The 22496-nt window shown below is 40.6% G+C and overlaps 3 protein-coding genes across 3 annotated transcripts in view; all 3 read left to right on the top strand.

Moving 5' to 3' along the window:
- Positions 1 to 3188, top strand: part of LOC310931361 (adenylate cyclase type 6-like) — a 35470-nt gene extending 32282 nt beyond the window's left edge. Inside the window, exon 24 of the mRNA XM_083894490.1 lies at positions 2423 to 3188. Within this exon, the coding sequence (XP_083750616.1) occupies positions 2423 to 2551 (129 nt within the window). The 3' untranslated portion in view covers positions 2552 to 3188. The remainder of the gene's footprint in view (positions 1 to 2422) is intronic.
- A 5321-nt stretch (positions 3189 to 8509) lies between these two features.
- Positions 8510 to 13868, top strand: galnt6 (UDP-N-acetyl-alpha-D-galactosamine:polypeptide N-acetylgalactosaminyltransferase 6 (GalNAc-T6); the record flags this gene model as incomplete). The annotated part of the gene is made up of 10 exons (XM_083895121.1): positions 8510 to 8991; positions 9496 to 9668; positions 10646 to 10795; positions 11837 to 12071; positions 12160 to 12277; positions 12362 to 12559; positions 12653 to 12784; positions 13246 to 13347; positions 13454 to 13612; positions 13755 to 13868. 10 exons carry the CDS (start codon positions 8510 to 8512, stop codon positions 13866 to 13868), a joined length of 1863 nt encoding a protein of 620 aa, XP_083751247.1.
- Positions 13869 to 16754: 2886 nt separating this feature from the next.
- On the top strand, positions 16755 to 20695 carry LOC310931967 (glucose-6-phosphate 1-dehydrogenase-like; the record flags this gene model as incomplete). The annotated part of the gene is made up of 12 exons (XM_083895221.1): positions 16755 to 16871; positions 17935 to 17972; positions 18117 to 18225; positions 18308 to 18525; positions 18619 to 18777; positions 18858 to 18983; positions 19072 to 19165; positions 19277 to 19463; positions 19576 to 19811; positions 20144 to 20220; positions 20327 to 20419; positions 20535 to 20695. The coding sequence occupies 12 exons, from the start codon at positions 16755 to 16757 to the stop codon at positions 20623 to 20625; spliced, it is 1545 nt and encodes a 514-aa protein (XP_083751347.1). The 3' UTR covers positions 20626 to 20695.
- Between the last annotated feature and the right edge of the window lie 1801 nt (positions 20696 to 22496).

Here is a 22496-nt window from a genome sequence, read left to right as displayed (position 1 = left end):
TTCACAGATTTAACTCCCTTAACCCATTGACGCCGGGAGAGCGGCTGCGCGTTTTATTCTACCATAGACGCCGGTAAAGCGGATACGTCAATTTTCGGGGGGGTATAAGGATTCCTCGCGACATTGTTTTGAAATTACTTCGCGCGAACATGGAGGACTTTGACAGCGGAGAGATTTCTGAAGGCAGTGATTTTGAGGAGTTTCGTCTTCGATGACGTCATGGCTGATAACTTCGAACGCGCTGAACAAATCGACCGGGATTTATGGTTAAGACATAATTATGTATGAAGACGAAGAGGTCGGCGATAATGACGAGAAGTACCACCGTAATCGAAGGAGTGTTTACAACCGCGCACCAGGGGTGACAGTGGATTTACTGTTACAGTCATTACATGCTGTTCTTGTTCTTCACGCTCCATCAGGACTAAATCAAGGCAATAACACAAGTTGATATTACTTTATTTTCTTACTGTATTTTTAATTGAAAATAGTTATTCACTTTAATTTTACATTTTTGTATGTGTGAACTACGACCTGGTGAGCTCTCAAATACTTTTTGAATTGTGTTCCTATATCTGCTACAGAGGCTGAGAATGCAGTCATTTAGTCAGCATTGAAGCTCAGGTTTTAGAGACATTTCTTTCCAGGCGCTTCAGTCCTTAATGGGTTAAAACGACAGTAGTCGGCCAAAGTGCAGTACAAAAGGGCGCACAGGTTACATACAAAATATGTAAATGCATAAATAGATGAGGAATTAAAACCCAAAAAAATTACAGTAATCGGTCAAAACAATAAAAGATAAAAATTTGCATGGGCTCATTTGTGGAACGGCCAGAAAGAAGAAGAAGTGGGTTTTAAGGGAGGATTTAACTCTAGACTTTAGGGTCTGGGAGGTTGTTCTAATATAGAGGGGGAGACTGTTCCAGAGTCTGGGGGCAGCCACGACAAAGGCTCTGTCACCTCTAGACTCATGTGTAACACCTCTAGTGTAAGGAACGTCCAGCAGCAGTTGGTCAGAGGACCTTAAGGCTCTAATAATCAGATTTATTGATTATTATTATTAAGGAAAAGCAATGTACTTACTCATCGGTGTGTATTCATATCCAAATCTTGTGGAAGTTCTGCATTTTTGTATCATCTGTGGGAAAACAATGTCCACACCACAGACATATTTCCTGTGACTGATCACTCCAAGCAACACAAAGTTGAAAGTATTGTTTGAAGTATTCTGACAGAGACCAAGTCATTTCCGTATGAGCTTTATGAAAATATCTGCAGATATCAGCGCTGCACTTACTATCAGCACACAGTCCTTCAGCTTAAGGATTTAGACATCTGGTCTGCAGAAGTGCCCTTGAGCAAGATTGTCTGCCTGCACTGGACGTGCTGTTCTCCAGCATAAATGGTGCTTTAATGTCCCTTTGGAGCAGGGCAGAAAGCTAAATTTGAATTCCCCGCAGAGGCCAAAGTAACTACCACAGAGTTATCATCTTCTGTGGGGAAATCTCTTAACCACAGCTAACGTCCACCGCTAATTCCTCAGAGAACGAGTGTCAGTTAAGGACAAGATTCCCACACTCTTATTCGCCATCTTATTTATAGCAGCATTGTAGATGTTAACACACATTTGGAAAACGTGTGATTTACAACAGTCTGGAGTAGTGCAATTACATTCTCGGCCCCAAAAATCAAAGCCACAAACTGTCTGTCGGAAAGAGCACAGTCAGGACTTTGCTGCCATCTGGTGTGCAGTGTGTGTTACTGCACATCCAAATGCCTTCTGCTACTCCTGGTGTGGAAAAATGTGTGACTGGAACAAGTGATTATAGATGTTAGATAACAGATATAAGAGATTAGTTTGCAGCGACTAAAAGTCCAAAATCAAAAATATATTTTGGTATAAATTATTACCCAAATCATTGGATTTGAAATCCAGTCCCATACAAATTTATTTCTATGGCACAATAGAGTTCTGTACATCGCAAAAATACATAAAATAGACAGGATATGAAAAAATGTAAATTAAACTAAAATAATAATAATAATAATAATAAAATATATATAAAACCAATAAACCACAGTAAAAGTGTCAGTAAAAATATATAAACCACTAGAACTGCCAACTCTTATACACGGTCAGGTAGAGTAAAAGGTTTTTTAGTCGAGATTTAAAAATGAACAGTTAATACGATGTTAAAATGTTTATTAAGACATTTTACTACTGAGCTTAGAAAATGTCAATCTCATCTGTTCTAATTGTATGTAAAAGCACTATTTTTCATTCATTACATTTGAATTTTATGTTATATATAAGTGCTTTTAAAATATTATTAATTGTCACAATGACTTCTAGTGTTTCTTCTCAGTTGTAGTGAGCGTGCACGTCTTGAGTATCAAATGTCCACATATCTCTCTCTCTTAGGTGACCACAGACTTGTACCACGTGCTGGCCAACAACGGATACCAGCTGGACTGCCGAGGCATGGTCAAGGTGAAGGGGAAGGGGGAGATGACCACTTACTTTCTCACCAGCGGTCCCCCGGGCAGTTAACGACAGACCGGGGCCGCCTGCGGAGTGACTCCATTGCACTGACAAGACGAGACTAGAGTCGCAGAGAGACTGAGCTTTCAGCCCAACGATGAGCACCAAAGCACGGCGCGAAAACACACTGGGGACAGGAGACGGCTGACAGGAGACGAGCGCGGCTTGTCCGTTTGTTGTCACGTAATAAGATGCACACACGTCGGACGTTGTTCTCATTTGAGGGCTCCCCCCCCCCCCCCCCCCCCCCAAAAGCTGCTTGAGAGATCAGGAAGCCCAGATGCCTTAGGATGGAAGTGGCTATGCTTATGTTTATGAGCAATAGTACAAGTATTTCCTCTGGAGTCATTATTTATTTTCATGCAGATGGATTTTTGTGACGACCTTGTACAAAACAGAAATTATATACATATAGAATAATAAGAATAATAATGAAAATATGTTTCTTAGAGGAAAATATGCAAGGACAACATGAAGGATGAAAATGACCAAAGAACAAATGTTTGATATGAAACACACATGCAGTACATGATTCTGTTCTAAAGTACAGTAACCTCAAGTAACCTTAACCTTTATTCATCTTTAGACAACAATGGCCACGGTAACGTCACCGTCACAGATAGGGACGGACGTTTTTTTTTGTTTTTTTTTGCTGTGGATTTAATCGTGAAGGAACACACACACACATACATATATATACACACATACACGCACACTCATGAACTTGGATTCCTGTGTTTCTTATCAGGGCCTTCTTAGTTTCTTCCAGCCTTGTGGTTCACTGACATGCGTGACTGATTACTTGGTCTCTGCAGTGTCTTTTTGGTTCAAGCCAAAAAAAACAAGAAGTTTGAAGCGAAAGAAGAAGAACTATTGCATTATTACCACGGTACTGCAAGAGATTGTTAAAACACTTCTGAAACATTTATATGTATGCGTGCGTGAATGTGTGAGTGTGTGTGTGTGTGTGTGTGTGTGTGTGTGTGTGTGTGTGTGTGTGTGTGTGTGTGTGTGTACAGTACTGTGCAAAAGTTTCAGGCACCACCAGCTCTGTTGTTTTTTCTGTCTGTCAAATTCCGTGATCATTGGAATTTGGAATGAAGTGATGCAACTTAAAGCAGGTCTTATATATTATGATTTAAACTCATGCAACATGTGTATGTGATGCTCAAAAGCATGTCTTGAATAAACCTGGCGTAACAGACGTTTTTTGTTTTACAGCAGATATTTCTTTAAATGAAATAGTAGGACACAGGACTTAAGTGTAAGGGTGGATCATGCAGTTTTTTAAACAATAGAAAACTGCATATATATGTTCTGGGTGTGTTCCAGTAAAGTGAAACATAAACAATGATCCTCTATTGTCGTTATAGCATTGCTAAAACAACAAATCTAATGGTGTCTTAAGAATTCTGCACAGTACTGTACTGTGTGTGTGTGTGTGTGTGTGTGTGTGTGTGTGTGTGTGTGTGTGTGTGTGTGTGTGTGTGCGTGTGCGTGTGCGTGTGCGTGTGCGTGTGCGTGTGCGTGTGCGTGTGCGTGCACTGGTGTCAGCACACGTAACTGAATGCTGGTCTTTACCTATAAAGGGACATACTGTAACTTTTCACTGTGAGGTTTTTATGATACTGTCTGACGATGCTTTCTTGCCAAACTGGTTGCTGCGAGGCATGTTTTGTATTATTTTCGGAGTCGTGTGTCCATTCCCGATTTCTTTTGTCATTTTGTCAATGATCATTTTAGGAGAGCGACGTCCACGTCTTTTGCTGGACTGTAATTTTGACTGATTTCATTCCAACCCAAATAAGCTAAAGCTTACAAACCCTATATTTTGGATTGTGTAATAATGTTTGGCTTCCTGACAGCGTCAGGATTAACTGTATACCAGAGTTCTCCATCTGCTCACTTGTATTGCCTTGAGATTTTTGCAGTTTTCAGTTCCAACTTCTTCATGGACCAACATTCACAACTTTACACTACAGTATTTGACACTAGCTAGTTGTATTTGGCACATGGTGGCTTATAACCCCCAAAACTGGTCGTTTAAAAAACAATAATCATATGAATGTAATGTATTAAAATGTTTTTTGCCCACAATGAACTACTACTGAAGGAAACCACTCTTTACTTTGCCTTTTTGTTTCTGGGGAGAGAAATGAATCATTGTATTAGAAGCCAAAGCTGATCAGGCTTCATGTTTGCTGTAAAGTTAGTATTGAACATTCAGACGTTGTTAAGCTCACTTTTATGTCTGAGCTTAAATCTGTTGCCTTTTAAGGCTACAAGTCGGTTCCTCACTTCTGCTCGTCGCTTTCTGAAAATTAAAGGTTAAAAAGACAACTTGGGTTTTTTTTTCTCCTTTAAAAAGTGGCAGAGTTGGAGATATAGTGCAATGATTTAAATCATGTCCCCATGAAAAACTAATTAATAAATGGCATTTTTTTTTTTTGCATTGATTGTGTGTCGTCTATGGTTTTCTTTATGGTCAGAGGAGATCATGTTAGTGTATATCTATAGATGCCAAACACTGGACTAAAACTCAAGCCTAAGTTGTTGTTTTTTTAAGTTATTTGTCTGTCACACAGTGTACCTGAGAACACAGCTTGGGTCAGCTTAGTGAAGTTTGTTCTGTTCGGCTTAGCTTTCCCGTCAATCAGCTGCTAGCAATCAAGATTTCTCTCTGTGACAGTAACCTGAGAGACGCCTCCTTCTCCTTTTCTGAATAAATCAGTCTACGGTTTCAAGGGGGCGATACAGGAGAGGGTATTTCATGGCTTACACATGAATAATGGATTTCTGTTGAGGTGATGGCAATGTTCACTTACAGCACTCTATGTTGAACATTAATTAAGACTTGTAATCCCTGATGAAAATATAGTAATGTTACCATAATAGGCTTATGATACTGGGACTGTGTTTGTGTGTGTGTGTGTATACGTATATGTATATGTATGTATGATATGTGTGTGTGCGTATATATATATATTTATATATATATATATATATTGTATGAGAGTGTGTGTATTATGTCTATGTATATATATGTATATTGTATGAGTGTGTGTATATATGTGTGTGTGCGCGTGTGTATCTATTATATGTGTGTGAGTGTGTATATATATATATATATACAGTATGTATTGTATGAGTGTGTGTGTGTGTGTGTATAAGTGTGTATATATATATATATTCAGTATGTATTGTATGAGTGTCTGTGTGTGTGTGTATACATGTGTATGTATAAATGAGTGAACGCAATATTTATGTGTGTGTATATACATACATATATTGTATGAGTGTGTGTGTATTATACATGTGTGTATATATATGTATATAAATTATGTGTGTGTGCGTAATATATGTGTGTATGTATGTCTCTGTGTGTGTGTGTGTGTGTATTATGTATGTATATATGTATGTGTGTGTGTGTGTATTATATGTATGTATGTACGTATTGTATGTGTGAGTGTGTATTATATATATACATATATATTATATACAATATATATATATATATATATATATTATAGACATATATATGTCTGTAAAAGCATAAACAACCAATTATGAGGTGAAAAACAATATAGACAATCATCATGTATATATATATATATATATGTATATATGCTCTCACTAAACAAAGCATAAAGAGGTTCTGTGTTGACAAATGCAGTGTGCACACTATAGGAACTTTGTTAACTCAAAAATATATTTAGCACATTGTTAGTATGTCAATAAAGTCGTGTTTATTTATACACTGCTGCTGCACGGAAACACTGTTGCGCCTTTTTTTTTTTTTTTTTTGAAAGGCGCGTCGTCACCACCAGGGGACTCACTAAACTAATCATTTCAACAAATGGCACCTGCTCGATTCAGAGGAGAAGTCAGAGTCAGAGCCGCTGTTTGCTGCTGCCTCACACTTTACTACTCATCTGAAACTTCACGGAACTGGAGACATCATCGTCGCCGCCTCCACCACCGTCGCGTGTTCTTTTGGCAAAATTTGTCAAAACACGTGTATAAGAGGAAGCCTGGTTTAATCCAGCGGAACAACTGGAGCGGACTGATTTGGGTAAGTGGTGTTTTTTTTTAAATTGTGAGGAGCTGTTTGACCTGTTCGCATTCATCAGTGTTGATGTGCGGAGTCAGATGTCACATGTGCTTTCAGTCGTTGACTTTTGCTGCGCGTGATGTTCAGTTTAAATATGATTTCATTCAGACTAATCAGTCATCATCAGTGTGATTATTAAATCATGAAACTCCTGTTTTTCACATGTATCTTGTGATGTGACATTGGCCACAAATATCTTGATCATCATCATCATCATCATCATCACCCCGTGAGCATGAGATGTCCCACAGTGATATCTTTGACCTGTCAGTTCGCATTCACGAGCCCACTTTGTAATCACATATTTCCCTTTTCTTCACCTCTCCTTTGCTGTCACCGCGGAGTCACTAAACTGGATTAACTGGTTGAGTTAAGTGAGGTTATTTCCCTGGGACGTCAAATCAGTGTCTTACCACCGTTGTTTCCCTTTTTATTCAATCACCCTTTTGTTAAAGATGGAAAAGTAAAGCAAACCCCTGCAGTGCACCATGTAAATAGTGAACAGGCGCAAAATACTGTTATGAAATTGTTGTTTTTTGGAACATCCAAGGAGTTCATTTGGAGCAGGACAAATACTCACAAGAAAAGAAAAAAGAATAAAGCAATGAAGATTTAAAAAAAATTTTTTTAAAGTTAAGCTATTACTGTACATGACTTACATAGAAAAAACTAGAGTATAATACATGCTGCATACTATAATGTCATGTAAAATATAATATAATGCTTATATATGTATCCACATACAATATTGTATAAAGTACCTAAAATGAATACTTCAGTAAAAGTACAAGTACCTTACCAGAAAATCACTTAGCTGGAAGTCACTTTTTATAATATCACTTTAAGTTAGAGTCTTAGTGTACATGACGTTTACTGTACTTAAGTATCAAAAGTGAGTTTTTGATATAAAACAATGAGGAGTTAGGCTAGAGCCATGGAAGCTCAGTGGTAGTGCGAGTTGTCTTTCAACTATTCGGTTGTGGGTTCAATTCCTAGCTCTGCTAGTCTGTCCTTGAGCAAGACACTTAACCCCATGTGGCAGTGAATGGGTATGAAAGACGTGTGAATGGCATCGTTTGCAAGATGGGGGGGATTTAGTAGGACCAAACCAAAATAAAACTAAAAAAAAATCTCCTGTAAGCCATGTTCCAAACTTGAGCCAGCCTGTGGCTTGAGAAGATAATAAATTAATCATGATCAAGTAAGAGTGAGTCTCTTAACTGAACAGTGATCACCTTAAGACAAGCTGATGTCCTGTATTGCAACAATATCCTGTTTCCCTGAGCCCGGAAACATCTCGTTGACGCAGGGTGGACCTATGGTCCTGTAAAGCTCCATGTAGCAGACTCCACTTCCTGCAGCAGATGACAGCTGACCATTGCTGGTGAAGTGTCATTGGAGCATGTGTCTTCGTCATGGGCTGTGCTTCACTTCGTCATGTCGCGTGGGAGTTGCAGCTTGAGCAAGCAGCGCGTCACAGCTCACCTGCTGCCACGTGGGTCCTCGAGGACTGTGGCTGGAGCAGGTGAATTCAGGTGTGCATTGAGAGGAGTGGTGTGTTTGTTCACTCTCCTCCTCCCCCCTCCACTCTCCACCCGTCCCGTGGGACTGTTTCAGAAAGAGCCTGTGAAGCTGGATTACCTGCTGCTATGACAGTTGCAGAGACGCACAAACCGGTTTAAGATACTTCTGTCTTGCTTTTCTGCCTTTTTTTTTTTTTTAATGCTGGAATGTCTCAGTGGATGTAGAGGTGTGGGAATAAAGTATATTTTAAGAGCTTTTTACAGCCAGTTTCTGGGGAATTAGATTTTTGTTTTTGTTTTTACAGACCTAGGGGGAGACACCTTTCCTGAAACATGCGGCTGTTCCTGCGCCGCCGCACGTCCCCTCTGAAACTGGCGATCCTTGGGGGGACTCTGTTCATGGTGGTCCTAGTGGTTCTTCAGAGGGACGTCGGCTCTACCTCTGCGGCAGACCCCTGGTTTCAGGAGCTGGTGGACAAGAAGGACAAAATGATAGTCATGGTTCGAGATGCGGTCAACAACATTGGCTTCCAGATCAAAGCTCCGCAGCCACCACCAGAACAGGAGCAGCCCACCCACGATGCCAACTGTCCTCCTGGCCTCTACACACAGACTGAACTGAAGCCTCACCTGGAAAGGCCGCCGCAGGAACCCAATAGCTACGGAGCTGATGGGAAGCCGTTTCAGAAACAACACATGACCCCAGAGGAGGAGAAGGAGAAGGAAGAGGGCATGACGCGACACTGTTTCAACCAGTTCGCCTCTGACCGCATCTCGCTCAGTCGTGCTCTTGGGGAGGACACGAGGCCTGTGGAGTAAGAACATGCTGTAAAATAATCTGAAATATTCACTGTTTTAATCTCAGCCGGAGTTAAGCTGAGGGTGGCAAATTGTTGGTTACATGCATTTTCATATTGAGCTCACCATTAACCTGGTAAATGTCAGTTAAAAGTCTAATCTGATTATAACCACAGTGACTGAGTTCCGTACAGCAGCACGCACTCATCAGTATCCTGATAACTGAGGCATTATCTGTGTTGCTATAAACAAGATCACTTTCTGTCACTGTTTATCTATGACTTGACATGAGAACATGTCACATGCGTGATAGGCCTCTATTTGTTTCACAGATTTACAGAGTCTTAAAAGTAACCTTTAAGTGGGTTTACAACAGCACATTGAGCCATTTACAATGTACGCAGTATGACGCTCCGCGCGTCCTGTGACTTTCATTTCGTCAGACTCACTCTTGCACATGCTTCACTTGTGATTTCTCACTCTCTCTGCCTGTCTGTGTTTTCATGGCTTGCCGCGCTCAGGTGCGTGGAGAGGAAGTTTCGTCGCTGCCCTCCTCTGCCCACCACCAGCGTTATCATCGTCTTCCACAACGAGGCTTGGTCCACCCTTCTCAGGACTGTCCACAGTGTCCTACACACATCTCCTGCTGTCCTCCTCCATGAGATCATCCTGGTAGATGACGCCAGCGTGGCAGGTACACACTCCTGCCACAACATACTCAAACACTCCCTGACATGAGTATGAGAGACTTAGCTGGGTGACCGTGAGAGAGGCTCGGAGTTGAGTTTCATGACTGTATTTGGGGTAGAACTCGAATCCTGTTAACTGTCGGTTAAATGAATGTAAACAACACTTTTGCTCTAAATAGGAATGTTAGACACTGAGGCGACTCAGAGAAAATCATAAGGAAACACACGTGGGTCGGTTCTCAAGTGAAAAACAAGTTATGAGTAATGTATTAATTAAATTGACCTTCAAACTTTCAGTGCAGCGTTCCAGTTGCAGAAGGCGTGAGCGTCGATAAGATAACAGAAGGGTGTTAATGTTTTTACTACAGCATACACAGTGTGTGTGTATGTAGAGACAACAATGGCAGTGTATGTACCTCTCCAGTGAACATTACTGCAGTCATCAAAGACACAGACACCGTGTAAATGTAAACATGGAAGGACACATCCACCTTGTTGAGACCTGACAGACGTGTCAGTGTTTAACGGCCTATTGTCTGAGCTTAAAATAGTCTCTTCATTACTCTAACGTTCCATTAACCTCAGCTGTGTTTCCTATTGTACACAAACTTCCCATTTTGTCACCAGAGAAGCTGCTTTTTGTTGTATTGTGGTTGGTGAGTTCACATGAGTATTCACATGGGTGCTTTTGGAAGGGAAGTCAAACCCATTTTTACCAGCAGTGTTTCCACTCTATTGCCTTTTTAAGTTAGAACAAGACTGAAAAAAAACGTACTTTTGGTTGTGAGTTTAAGTTTGCACCTGTGAACAAACCCAGCATCACGGTTTGGTTTGGTTCTTTCGTATTTATATACTCAGTCAGCTTAAACTGACTGATTATCACTTAATGCTACAGGGTTTCCCGAATGTTGTCCCCTAGGAAGAAAATACTAAAATGAATAAAGTTTGAGCTGGATGCAATAACTGTGTTTTATCTTTACAGATCACCTGAAGGACCAGCTGGAGGAGTATGTCCGTCCGCTGAAGATTGTCCATGTACTCAGGCAGAAGGAAAGGAAGGGCCTCATTACAGCCAGGCTGCTGGGTGCCAGTTTCGCTCAGGGAGAAATCCTCACCTTCCTTGACGCACACTGTGAGCAAACGCACAACATCAATAACCAGGACACTCACTGTTAATCAATAGCACTCCCAGGGTTATTTATCCGGGTTTTGGGACAAATTAAAATGTCTTTTCCTTCACTCGGTACTCGGTAAAGCTTGCAGTAAAATTTGCAGATGAATAAAATATTAAATCTAAACACAATTTATAGCTGCAACATATTGGAGAAGGAGAGTGATTCATTCTAACATGCTGGAGAGAAAGGCCAGAAAACGCCCTCTGTCAAATATTACCTTTCAACTTTTAATTTGAGCTACTGATTCTGTGAGATTACTGCTATTCCCCCATCAAGCCTAGTTCTCCAACCATGTTTTCAATATCACTCAATTTTTCAAATTTTCTCATTGTGATCAATAGAAACAGGTAAAACCAGTCTTTTTTTCCCAGCACTCCATAACCATTAACCTGATTATTGCCTATTCTTGGACTAAGACTCCCAAGAAAGCTTCTTAAGGAGTGTTTATCTCATTTTAATACCTGTTAACGGTCTAAACAAATTCTCATCCTCACCAATTTTATTACTTCACATAATTTAGATGTGAATTAATAAACTCCTCCCCTCTTGTTGAACTCTGACCCCCTTTCTAATCATTCTTGAAAGCCTCAAGATCCACAGGCCATGGTGGGGTGAAGGCAGCCGTTAGTAAGAACCTTTATAAATGTGTCCAATTTACTTTTTACTATCCTAGCATGTTGTGTGGATATCTGGCAACCTCCTCTACCGGGGTTTCTCAATCCTGGTCCTGGGGACACACTGTCCTGCAGGATTTAGATGTTTCCTTGTTCTAGGTCACTTGGTTCAAGTGAATAGGTTATCAGGCTTTTGTTGGATTTCCTGGTGAGCTGACCATTTATGTCAGGTGTGTTGGAGCAGGGAAACAATAAAAAAAAAAAGTACAATATTTTTTCCTAGAATTCTCCAAACTTTGCGTGTTCTGTTTTAATTTATTTGTTCCCTTTTCATATATTTTCTTAACTCTAAACAAAGATGTCTCTCCTTCCTCCCGCGGACAGGTGAGTGTTTCCATGGTTGGCTAGAACCATTGTTGGCCCGCATCGTTGAAGAACCCACTGCCGTTGTCAGTCCAGAAATCACCACGATTGACCTCAACAGCTTTCAGTTTCACAAACCTGTGGTCACAAGCCGCGCTTACAACAGAGGTAATTTTGACTGGAGCTTAACGTTTGGCTGGGAGCCAATTCCTGAGGAGGCAAGGAAGCTGCGCAAGGACGAAACCTACCCTGTGAAGTAAGAAACATTGTGTGGGTTTCACACAGGAACTCCCCGCCCTGAGTCATTTACCTCAATATTTTGTATCTGCCTGTGACATTTTCAGAACACCAACTTTCGCCGGAGGTCTCTTCTCAATCTCAAAGAAGTACTTTGAACACATTGGTACATATGATGACCAGATGGAGATATGGGGTGGTGAAAATGTGGAGATGTCATTCAGGGTCAGTCTCTGTATCTGACTAATAAATCTTTCTCTTACGATCAAGATGGAGTCTTAATTGCTGAATGTCAAATCTTATTCATAGGTGTGGCAGTGTGGCGGTCAGCTAGAGATCATCCCTTGTTCTGTGGTTGGCCATGTTTTCCGCACCAAGAGCCCCCATACTTTCCCCAAAGGTACCGAAGTCACTCGCAACCAGGTTCGCTTAGCTGAGGTCTGGATGGGTGAATACAAGAATATCTACTATCGTCGTAACCAGAACGCCGCAACCATGGCCAGTGAGGTCAGTGTGACCTGCTGACAGTGATTTGATGTTGAATGCACAATGGATAAAATGTCATTTCTGCTCCAACTCCAACTTTCTTCACTGTTCCAGCACAAATATGGGGACATCACTGATCGTCTGAATCTAATAGAGCGGCTTCAGTGCAAGAATTTCACCTGGTACCTCAACACAGTCTACCCAGAGGCCTTCATTCCAGACCTAAAGCCAGATAAATATGGAGCAGTAAGTCACATTTCCCGTTTTGCATGGCACTCCTCACATGTGCAGCGACATCTTGAAGGCGCCATATGTAAGAATGTGGCCAAAAACCATTACTACACTCAAATTCAAAATACCGAGGTCTTTTAGGTTACGTTTTCTCCGCCATTGTAGCTCAGACCTACTGTAACTGGCAACCCGTGGTTGCTCGGCAGCTGAGTATCTACTGACTGCAATGGTTGGTAGATTGCGGTAGGTGGCGCCACATGTCAAAACATGATTTCAAAACATAAACATGATTTGCAGTCTGTAAAATGTTTTTTTAATGCGAATATTTGGCTGTACTGTTGTTGGTGAGTTCAGTTTGTTATATGAATATTATTCCTGAGTCTCTGTGACATATTAGGAGGATTTTACAATCAGTTGCTTTAGATTTATTACATAATGCACCTTTAACTGTCGTTGTCCGTCTGCGTTTGCACCAGATTAGAAACTCAGGATCTCAAACCTGTTTGGATGTCGGCGAGCGCAACGAGGGAGGCAACCCTGTGATCATGTACCACTGTCACAACATGGGAGGCAACCAGGTATAGTGATTTCCACTTGTAAAATTAAAAGTCCAGTTTAAGAAATGAAGATATTTTTGAAGCTCTGTGTCATTTTGGTTTGTAATTGGATTCATCTTTCCTCCAGTATTTTGAATACACCTCTCATAAGGAGCTGCGCCATAACATCGGCAAGCAGCTGTGTCTACAAGCCGTTCCTCATCCAGAGAAGGTGAAGATCGAGCTATGCCAGCGGAAGGGGAAGGGCACCAGTTTATCACCGCAACAGGAGTGGGTCTTTACAGAGGTAAGAAATAAAGTTTTACATTTTGGGTGATATAATCTGCTTCAGGCTGAGGCTCAGTGTTGAGAGTTGATTTAATTATCATGTCTGGTTTTATTTTTTTAAAGAAAACTATGTGTTGACTTTCTCTGATTCTGCTTTTCAGGAAGGTCTTCTGAAGAACCCCAGCAGTGGAAAATGTTTACAATTAAAAGACAGCCAAATTAAGATGGACGACTGTAACGCTGCTGATCTCTACCAACACTGGTCTTTCAGCTGACCTCCCAGTGTTCACATCAGGTGACGTCTGGCACTTTGTGCCTCCGTCCTTAGACTCTGCACTGATCCAGAAGAGTGTCATGCTGTGAAGCTTGGGGCATCTGATCAAAGCACAATGCAGATAAAGAAGGAGGACAAAGTAAAGACACTCACATCTGATGATGAAAGGACATACCCTCTTTTTAATTTATTTATGGGCGAATCTCAGGAAGGAAAGACATTTGAAGGTGGTTGGGGACACCTATTATCCACAGAGTGTGGAAGGTACATGTACACGAGTTACAGCTTAATCATGGGGTGAGGGCTGTAAACTGTAATGATCTTAATTCAATGAATTTACATTCTTACATGAAACATCACTGTATAGTGACCTGTTTTGCTTTGTATGGCAATGGAATAATGCTCAACGTCTACCGAGGACCAAGAGATCAAACATTTCAGGACATTAAGGAATGAACCAGTTGTCCTGGTTATTATTAGTAGAATGTTTTTTTATGTTGTAGGCAGGTGATTGTTGTTAATAATTTATCCAGTAAACCAAACCCTGAAGGAATGATTCACTGAGTTCTTGTTGTAGTTCCTGATGCTACAAAAAATGTTTTATTTACAGTTGGGGTTGCATTAAGTTTCTTGAATTCAAACAGTCATTACTCAAACAACACTGTGAAAACCGCCCTACCAGAGGTTATTTACTGATAAGGACTCTTTCTGTGACAAAGCTATAGACTCCGTTTGGTCGCAGGTGATATTTGCGCAACATTTGTCCAAGGTGTGGTTGAGCGAGGAACATTCCTACTACGTGTTTCAGCCTCAGCTGAATAGACCTGAATTGTGACAGAAAGTGAATGAGCTGGATTTTCTGTAGTTTGCTAAACCTGTTCTTATAGAATTTGCACATTTACACACTAATGCATTTGCCTTTCACTAGTACGCAGAATGCATGTCCAAAGTGCGACCTGGGACCAAAGACAGAATTTCATGTGGACCTGGATCATTTCCTCTAAGGACACTGTCTTGTTTAGGGGCAGTAGGGAACTTCATAACAGCACCTTTTTGATTGAAAGGGCATCTTATATACATCACTTTTCTCCACCAGAAAAGCACTCCTTTGGAAAAAAAATGTTTAATGTATATTTTGCTACTTATGAATGACAGCCAGTAGGGCTCGTGTTTTTATACACTAGTGCAGTGCCCGTAGGAAGTATGTATTCCTATAGTCGGAGCTGAAGAAGATTTTTCATTTATGGTAATGCATGATAAGGAGCATAAAAGCGAACATAATACAAACACTGTGCAAACTCACTAGGCACAACACAAATGTTTTCATTTGGCGTGGCCGACAGTCACAGCATCTAGCTACGCTAATGCTAATCTAAAATGAAAACATTTGCGTTGTGACTAATGAAGCTGCACAATGGTTGTATTATGTTAGGCTTATGCTAATGCTAATCATAGCCTCGCTAGCTTGCCTTTGGAAACGGGTTCGCCAAGTTAGCCACAAAGTAGTAGTTCTGCGTGTTGAACCGTGTGAAAATGTCTCACCCACTGTGAGGACAGCCTCTTCACTCCCACCTCCCCGCTCCGGACAGCGCAGCTGCGGCTGATGAGCCGCTGCCTGCCTGGTGCAGCATGATAAATCAGCGAAAATTTAAATTCCTCCAAAAAAAAATTTAAATCAAGTATGCACACCATCGGGCCATGCTCAACAGACGCAACTTGCTTTATACTGTAGATCAGGGGTCTCAAACTGACAGCGCGGTCGATTAAACGCGCCCCCCATTTAATATCATGTTTTAATGAAAACAGCTGAGGCACAGCTGTCAGCGAGGTGACAGAATATGTTTGCTAGCAATGTTTTTTAACAGTAAAAATGACTCCTGGTACGAATTTTAATTACAGTTGTCCACACTTTTTTTAATGTAATTTAAAATAAATGTCTGTTGGTTGTTTCCCCACTTTTTGTTCTCTAGGCCAGCCCCCTCTTGACCACAATAGATGCGCATTGGCCCCCAGTTTGAGACCGCTGCTGCTCAAATATCATGTTTTTTTTCCCCATGAAAATGAGAATAACGATTTAAAAAAAAAAAAAAAAAACATTACCTCTGATATCGCGAATCATATCGCAATTCCTGTCAAAAATAATCGCAATTAGATATCTCACCAGTTCACCTTTTATTTTTGTAAAGAAATCTATGTTTGGCTTAATTTGACTGTATTTCTATTTACCTACCCGTTTTGGAATCACTGCATTTAGTGTGTGTACAACCGCGTACACCTGCGCATCACCACACCTGGAGCTGGGGCTGGAGAGTAGTGGTGTTTCATCCATTATCTTCCTCCACATGAGGGTCACGGTTCACTGGTTATTTTCTTTACAAAATATGAGGAAGTAGGTTTTTGTTGTTGTTGTTGTTTTGTAAATAGTAATAGCTGTACAATAGTTAATCAGAAAGTATTTCTTAGGACGATATTGACGATATTGATGAATTATGGAAACCGTTAGATTTACAGAGATGACAGGACGACCGGAAGTGCTAACGTACACCGGTTGTTACTTTTATTAACTTCGTGGCTACAGACGGCGACGTAAACATACTATTACTACTAAACAAACAACTATACCACAGCCGGTGTGTTGTTTGGGTGGGACACACTAGTATTTATATAAATGCACCCACGTCAGAGGAGCCCTGTATCACGAAGGCGGGGGTTTAGTTTCAACGTCAGGTGAAATACAAACAAATCGCGTGATGGACGAGCTGCTGCTTCCGCTTCTGCTAGTTCGGAAGTTCCACCCATAATAATGAAAAAAACACGAGAGTAGCGCCTCCATGTATCAGGTGTACGTAACCAAGAAAGACTCCAGCAGAGACGGAGAGAGACGAAGATGGGCACTGACGCTTTGACTCGCTCGGAGGTGTTTGGTCAGTTCAGGAAGGATCTCTATGGAGAGGAGAGGTCCACTCTTTCCAACACACACATATTTATCATCCTCGGAGCCTCCGTGAGTTCAACCTCCGAACTTCTTTTATGCTGTCGTTCAATGTTGAGTCTGTTCAAATGTAAACGTCTTCGGTGTGTGTTTAGTATTTAGTCGGTATATTTCTGACCCTTATCAAGCTGGACAGAATGTTTTCAGTGTCTTTCATAACAAGAGACACATGTTGTCACACGTCGGGAAATATGTTGAAGGAAGTAAACAATACTTTTGCCCAAACTCTAGTTAGTATTTTCAGTTACTATTAAGCCACTTTTACAGCAATAGTTAAATATTAAATTTTACACGTAAATGTTAAATCTGAATGTTCTGAGTGAAATAAAAATATTTAGCTAAATTCAGCATAGTCCCACAGTGGTGGGTGTGGACGGTGGTATGATATTGCCCAATCACCACCCCGTGGCTGTCTGTAGAACAGGTCAGAAGTCCAGCACCCTCTATAGAGGGGACCCTTAAAAACCCAAAGTACATAACTGAAATGTATTTTGTGTAGTTATTATCACGCTTATGTGTGTTCAAGTGTTATTTTCCTCAGTCTGACCATCTCGTGCTTTTATTTTGGTACTTCCTGTGACCGGTAGTGTGAATTTGCACATTAGCTAAATATTTACATTCACCCAGAAGATTTAGATTTAAGATTGAGATGTAACATTTAATATTTAGACTATTTATTATGTTTCTAACTTAACTAAAAGTATAAGTATATATATATATATACTTTTAGTTTTATATATTATATAAAACTTGTTTAAACACTGTTTGAAGCTTGTGTGGCAAAGCTGTTGATGTTATTTTCATGTGAGCCACTTTACTTAACGGCACCTCATAGGAACAACAACTTCATTATTCATATATCTTTTTATGCAGTGTCATTGCAGAGGTCTGCTGTGACACTGCAGTTCTTTTTAGAGTCTGTGACTGATGTTTTGCTGCATGACTTTCCAGATTAACTATCTAACTCATTGCATGACTGTGACCATGTTTAAAGTTTACTTACTCTTTGGACTCTTTGTTGGGTCAGCCTGAGTGATTACCATTTAAGTTTCATGACCAATTCTCATTTGCATAGGGTGATCTCGCTAAAAAGAAGATCTATCCAACTTTATGGTGAGTAAAGAATTGCTGCTCATGGTGCGTGGCGCAGCTCCAGGACGGGGATATTTTGAAGCTTCTGCCCACCATATATTAAGAGGACTTTGACCCTTGGTTGACGTGTTGAATCACTGCTTTGTGATTCTGTTACTTCTTTAGGTGGTTATTCAGAGATGGTCTGCTCCCAGATAACACCTTCTTTGTTGGTTTTGCCCGGTCTAACCTGTCTGTGGAGAACATAAAGGCGTCATGTCTACCTCACATGAAGGTAGTATTTCTGTTTCTCATTGCCTATTTCTTTTTTTAAGACATGTTTTCATGAATATCATGATTAAATCTTTTACTTCCAGGTTCTCGATGAAGAGAGTGAGTGTCTTTCATCCTTCTTCAGTAAGAACTCCTACCTGAGCGGCAGATATGATGACAACAGCTCCTTTAGCCGACTCAATAGCCATCTGTCATCCCTGCCTGGGGGGACTAACGCTAATCGACTCTTCTACCTGGCTCTGCCACCCACCGTCTACCAGCATGTGAGCTCAAACATCAGGGCCCACTGCATGAGCAGCAAGTATGTATCTTCCAGTCCCTTAAAACCAAAATTAACATGCTGTTTGCTAACATGAATCTACTCCTCTGTCCTGATTATAATTTTTTTTTTAAGAGGCTGGAACAGGATCATTGTTGAGAAGCCATTTGGTCATGACCTCCAGAGCTCTCAGGATTTGTCAGCCCACCTGGCTTCATTGTTCACAGAGGACCAGGTCTACCGCATAGACCACTACTTGGGCAAAGAGATGGTCCAGAACCTTATGGTGCTCAGGTAAAGTAGCTTCACACACGCCAAACCACTTGTATGTAACCCTAAACATCATACATGAGATTTAAGGCTCCGTCTTCCAGGTTTGGAAACCGTATCTTTGGACCAATATGGAACAGGAACAGTGTGGCCTGTGTGGTTCTCACTTTCAAGGAGCCTTTTGGCACTCAGGGCCGCGGAGGGTACTTTGATAACTTTGGTATCATTAGGTGAGAGACGATGCAATCACATCAATGTGACAACACTGAATACAATGTATTCAACTTCTGACTTTATTCCTCTTCTTGCAACCTACAGAGATGTTATGCAGAACCACCTCCTCCAGATGCTCTGTTTGGTTGCAATGGAGAAACCTGTCTCGACCAGTCCAGATGATGTGAGGGATGAAAAGGTAACGCCACTGATTGAATGACAATAATTTGTGCATATTTTTTTTGTCTTTGAGGACGAGATCATCCACCTCACTGCAAACCTGATGTTCTGTGTTTTTGGTTTGCTGTAGGTGAAGGTGTTGAAGAGTATAGCCCCTGTTGCAGTGTCAGATGTTGTGCTTGGCCAGTATGTCGGGAACCCTGAGGAACAGGGTGACGCCAAGCTGGGGTACCTTGATGACCCCACGGTACCAAAAGGTTCCTGCACACCAACATTTGCAACTGCGGTGCTCTACATTCAAAATGAAACATGGGATGGTGAGACCAAACACTTTTTAGTCCCTTACTTTCTCCTGTCTGTCTGTGGTCCGTTTAAAGCAGCTCCTCCGATTTCTTTATCTCTCCATGCCTGTCCTTGCACCATGTACAGGAGTTCCTTTCATTCTACGTTGTGGTAAAGCCCTAAATGAGCGGAAGGCCGAAGTGCGCCTGCAGTTTACCGATGTGCCAGGAGACATCTTTAGTAAATCCTGTCAGAGGAACGAGCTGGTGGTGCGAGTGCAGCCGGATGAAGCCATTTACCTGAAGATGATGACCAAGAGGCCGGGGGGTTACTTCAGCCCAGAGGAGACTGAGCTGGATCTCACCTACAAGAGCAGATACAAGGTGCCACAGGCTCAAAATATTGTTTGTACTGTCAGAGAGAGAGTCTTAAAGAGAATTGGACAGCAAACATCTGCAGTGTTTTATAAATGAAGAGTGAATTATGGAAAGTGCCTTTTGTCTGTGTTCGTCTGATGAGTGGAGGTGAAGCTTACCCTACAATTTGTTTGAAGAATTTGACTTGAATCTAAATAATTCTCAATGTTTGAGGTGTTCCCTCTGTGTTTTGGCCTAGCAATGGCGGTGACCTGTCCATAGTGTACCTCACCTCTGGTCCATTGTCTGCTGAGATTTCCTTGTATTTAGTTTTTGAACAACTGCCTTCTTCCTTTTAGAATGTGAAACTCCCGGATGCTTATGAAAGACTGATACTTGATGTCTTTTGCGGAAATCAAATGCACTTTGTCCGGAGGTTGGTTGCACCATTAACTGTCATAGTTCACTGGCTTTGTGCATTGTTAAGTTTTTTTTTTTTTTTTTTTTTTCTAAATCTAAGTTGTTCCTCTTACTGCCAATAGTGATGAGTTACGAGAAGCCTGGAGGATCTTCACCCCCCTCCTTCATCAAATAGAAGGAGAGAAGACACAAGCCATACCTTACACATATGGAAGGTAACATCTCTTTCATAACATAAAAGTAAATATATGATAATAGCACAAAAAATATATATATAATGCACAGTTTATTTCTTTCCCTTCTGCTTCCTTTTATTTGTCGTGTCCACAGTCGTGGTCCAACCGAGGCAGATGATCTTTTAAAGAGAGTGGGATTCTCCTACGGGGCAACATACAAGTGGGTGCAGCCCCACACGGCATGATGCCGTCTGTCACTCGCATGCAAACATGACTAAGTTTACAGACCATAAAGTTTACTGCAATCTCACTGCTGGACCATTGTTTGATTTTGTCTGCATGGACAAAAGCAAACCACCACCTGTATCTCCAATCATAGATCAGAGTGAATGTGGTTAGTAGAATAGTTGTAGAAGCATCATTTATGTTCAAATAAATCATTGTTCACTCTCCTGTCTGCACCTCCTTTTCTTTTTTTCACAGAATTGTTCACGTCTAATATCTAGGGCATGTGAGGCATAATTGAGTCTTGTCAGACCAGTGTATGTAGTCATCCCTATAGCGTAATACAGAATGTGACACATTGTTAAAGCAACGACAGCACAATATGTTTACGACTGGGGAACTTGTTGGTCTGGTTTGTGGGAGCGGGCACAAAGGAGACACGTGTCAATGTACGGCTTCAGGTAGGTGTTTTAACTGAAATCAAAATCACAGCTTTGAATCATTCAAATGCCACTTAAAGACTAACCTCTCAGAATCTACGAGTAGGCTTTTAACAATATAACGTCAATGTCAATTTGTTTTTTTAAATTAGATTTCAAAGGATTGATGTAAGTGTGTTGTTTGTCTCTACCAGGTGCATGGCGTAGCTGGAAACGGCACACACTATAGACCAATAAAAGACCGCTTGAGCCTGCTGGTACTTGGACGGCCATGGGAAGTAGAGCAATGATGAACACTTGTTTAAACAACTTCTCATCGGGGACTGCATCGTTTAAACTGGCATGTGTTTTGTATATTTACTGTGATAAATATTCAAATAATCAGTTTAGCTTGAATCACAACAAAATGTTCCGACGGCACAGTCGTTGATGTCCATCAGAACAACATACGCTGCTGCTTCTGTTCTCTCAAAAATGATAACATACGGAATAATAAATGCTGATGATATTGTTTATTTGATCATTTATCAAAGTCAAAATGAACAGATACTACAGCATTATTTTAATAACATGTATACAGAGGCATATATAATAAAATAGAAAAAGAGATAACAAAAAATCATTGTTTTAATACATTAATTAATCATAGTTGTATCAAAACCAAGACAATTTGAATTATTTGGAGAAGCTCAGCTCTTCTGAATTTTTTAAATCAAAGCAATACATCAGGAACAACAAAAGTGTTTGGCCCCAATCCCAATTATATTTCTGTTTTTCTGTATTTTTATATAAATTACCATCTTCCCACTACCATAACCTTTGGATTCTGCCCATTTTGATTCAAAAATGTCATCTTGGTTCCTGATTCTGTGTTAGTTTTCCCATAATCCAAATGTCTTTAACTGTTTCCTTCCATTGTATTATTGGTTTCAGCCAGTTTGTAGTCGATTGCTGCTATAAAGGTATTTATCAGATGGCTTAGAAAGTATGTTGGTGAATTTTCCTAGAAATAACAGTTTTTATGTCAGAGAGAGAGTGCACTCAAAGATGTCCTCAATGTCTTCGCTTACTCTCGCATTATTTTCTCCAAAAATCATTTTAAGATATAAAAACACTTTGTCTTTCATTTTCTGGAAGCTCATGTGAACATGAACAAAATGTACAGGATAAAAACAGCACACTCACAATGTATAACTTATCGGTTTAAAATAGATGAGTTATGCAGGGGAAAAAAACTGCACCACAGATAAAAGAGTATTATTTATCAAGTCCTTTAATAGTGTTTCAATAAAATACAATGATATGTGAATAAATAATAATTTTATAACTGCAACGAGAAGCCTATGAATGAACCTGAAATATCAGGAACACTTCGGCCGAGACAGACTGCAAGTCTATAAAATCACAAATGAACCCTGTATTAACCCTAACTCTTCCTCGCTGAGGTGGTG

This window comes from Microchirus variegatus, assembly GCF_963457635.1.
Source record: "Microchirus variegatus genome assembly, chromosome: 9".
NCBI lineage: Eukaryota > Metazoa > Chordata > Actinopteri > Pleuronectiformes > Soleidae > Microchirus > Microchirus variegatus.
Note: the sequence above shows the minus strand (reverse complement) of the source record. Positions and strands in the feature narration are given on the sequence as shown.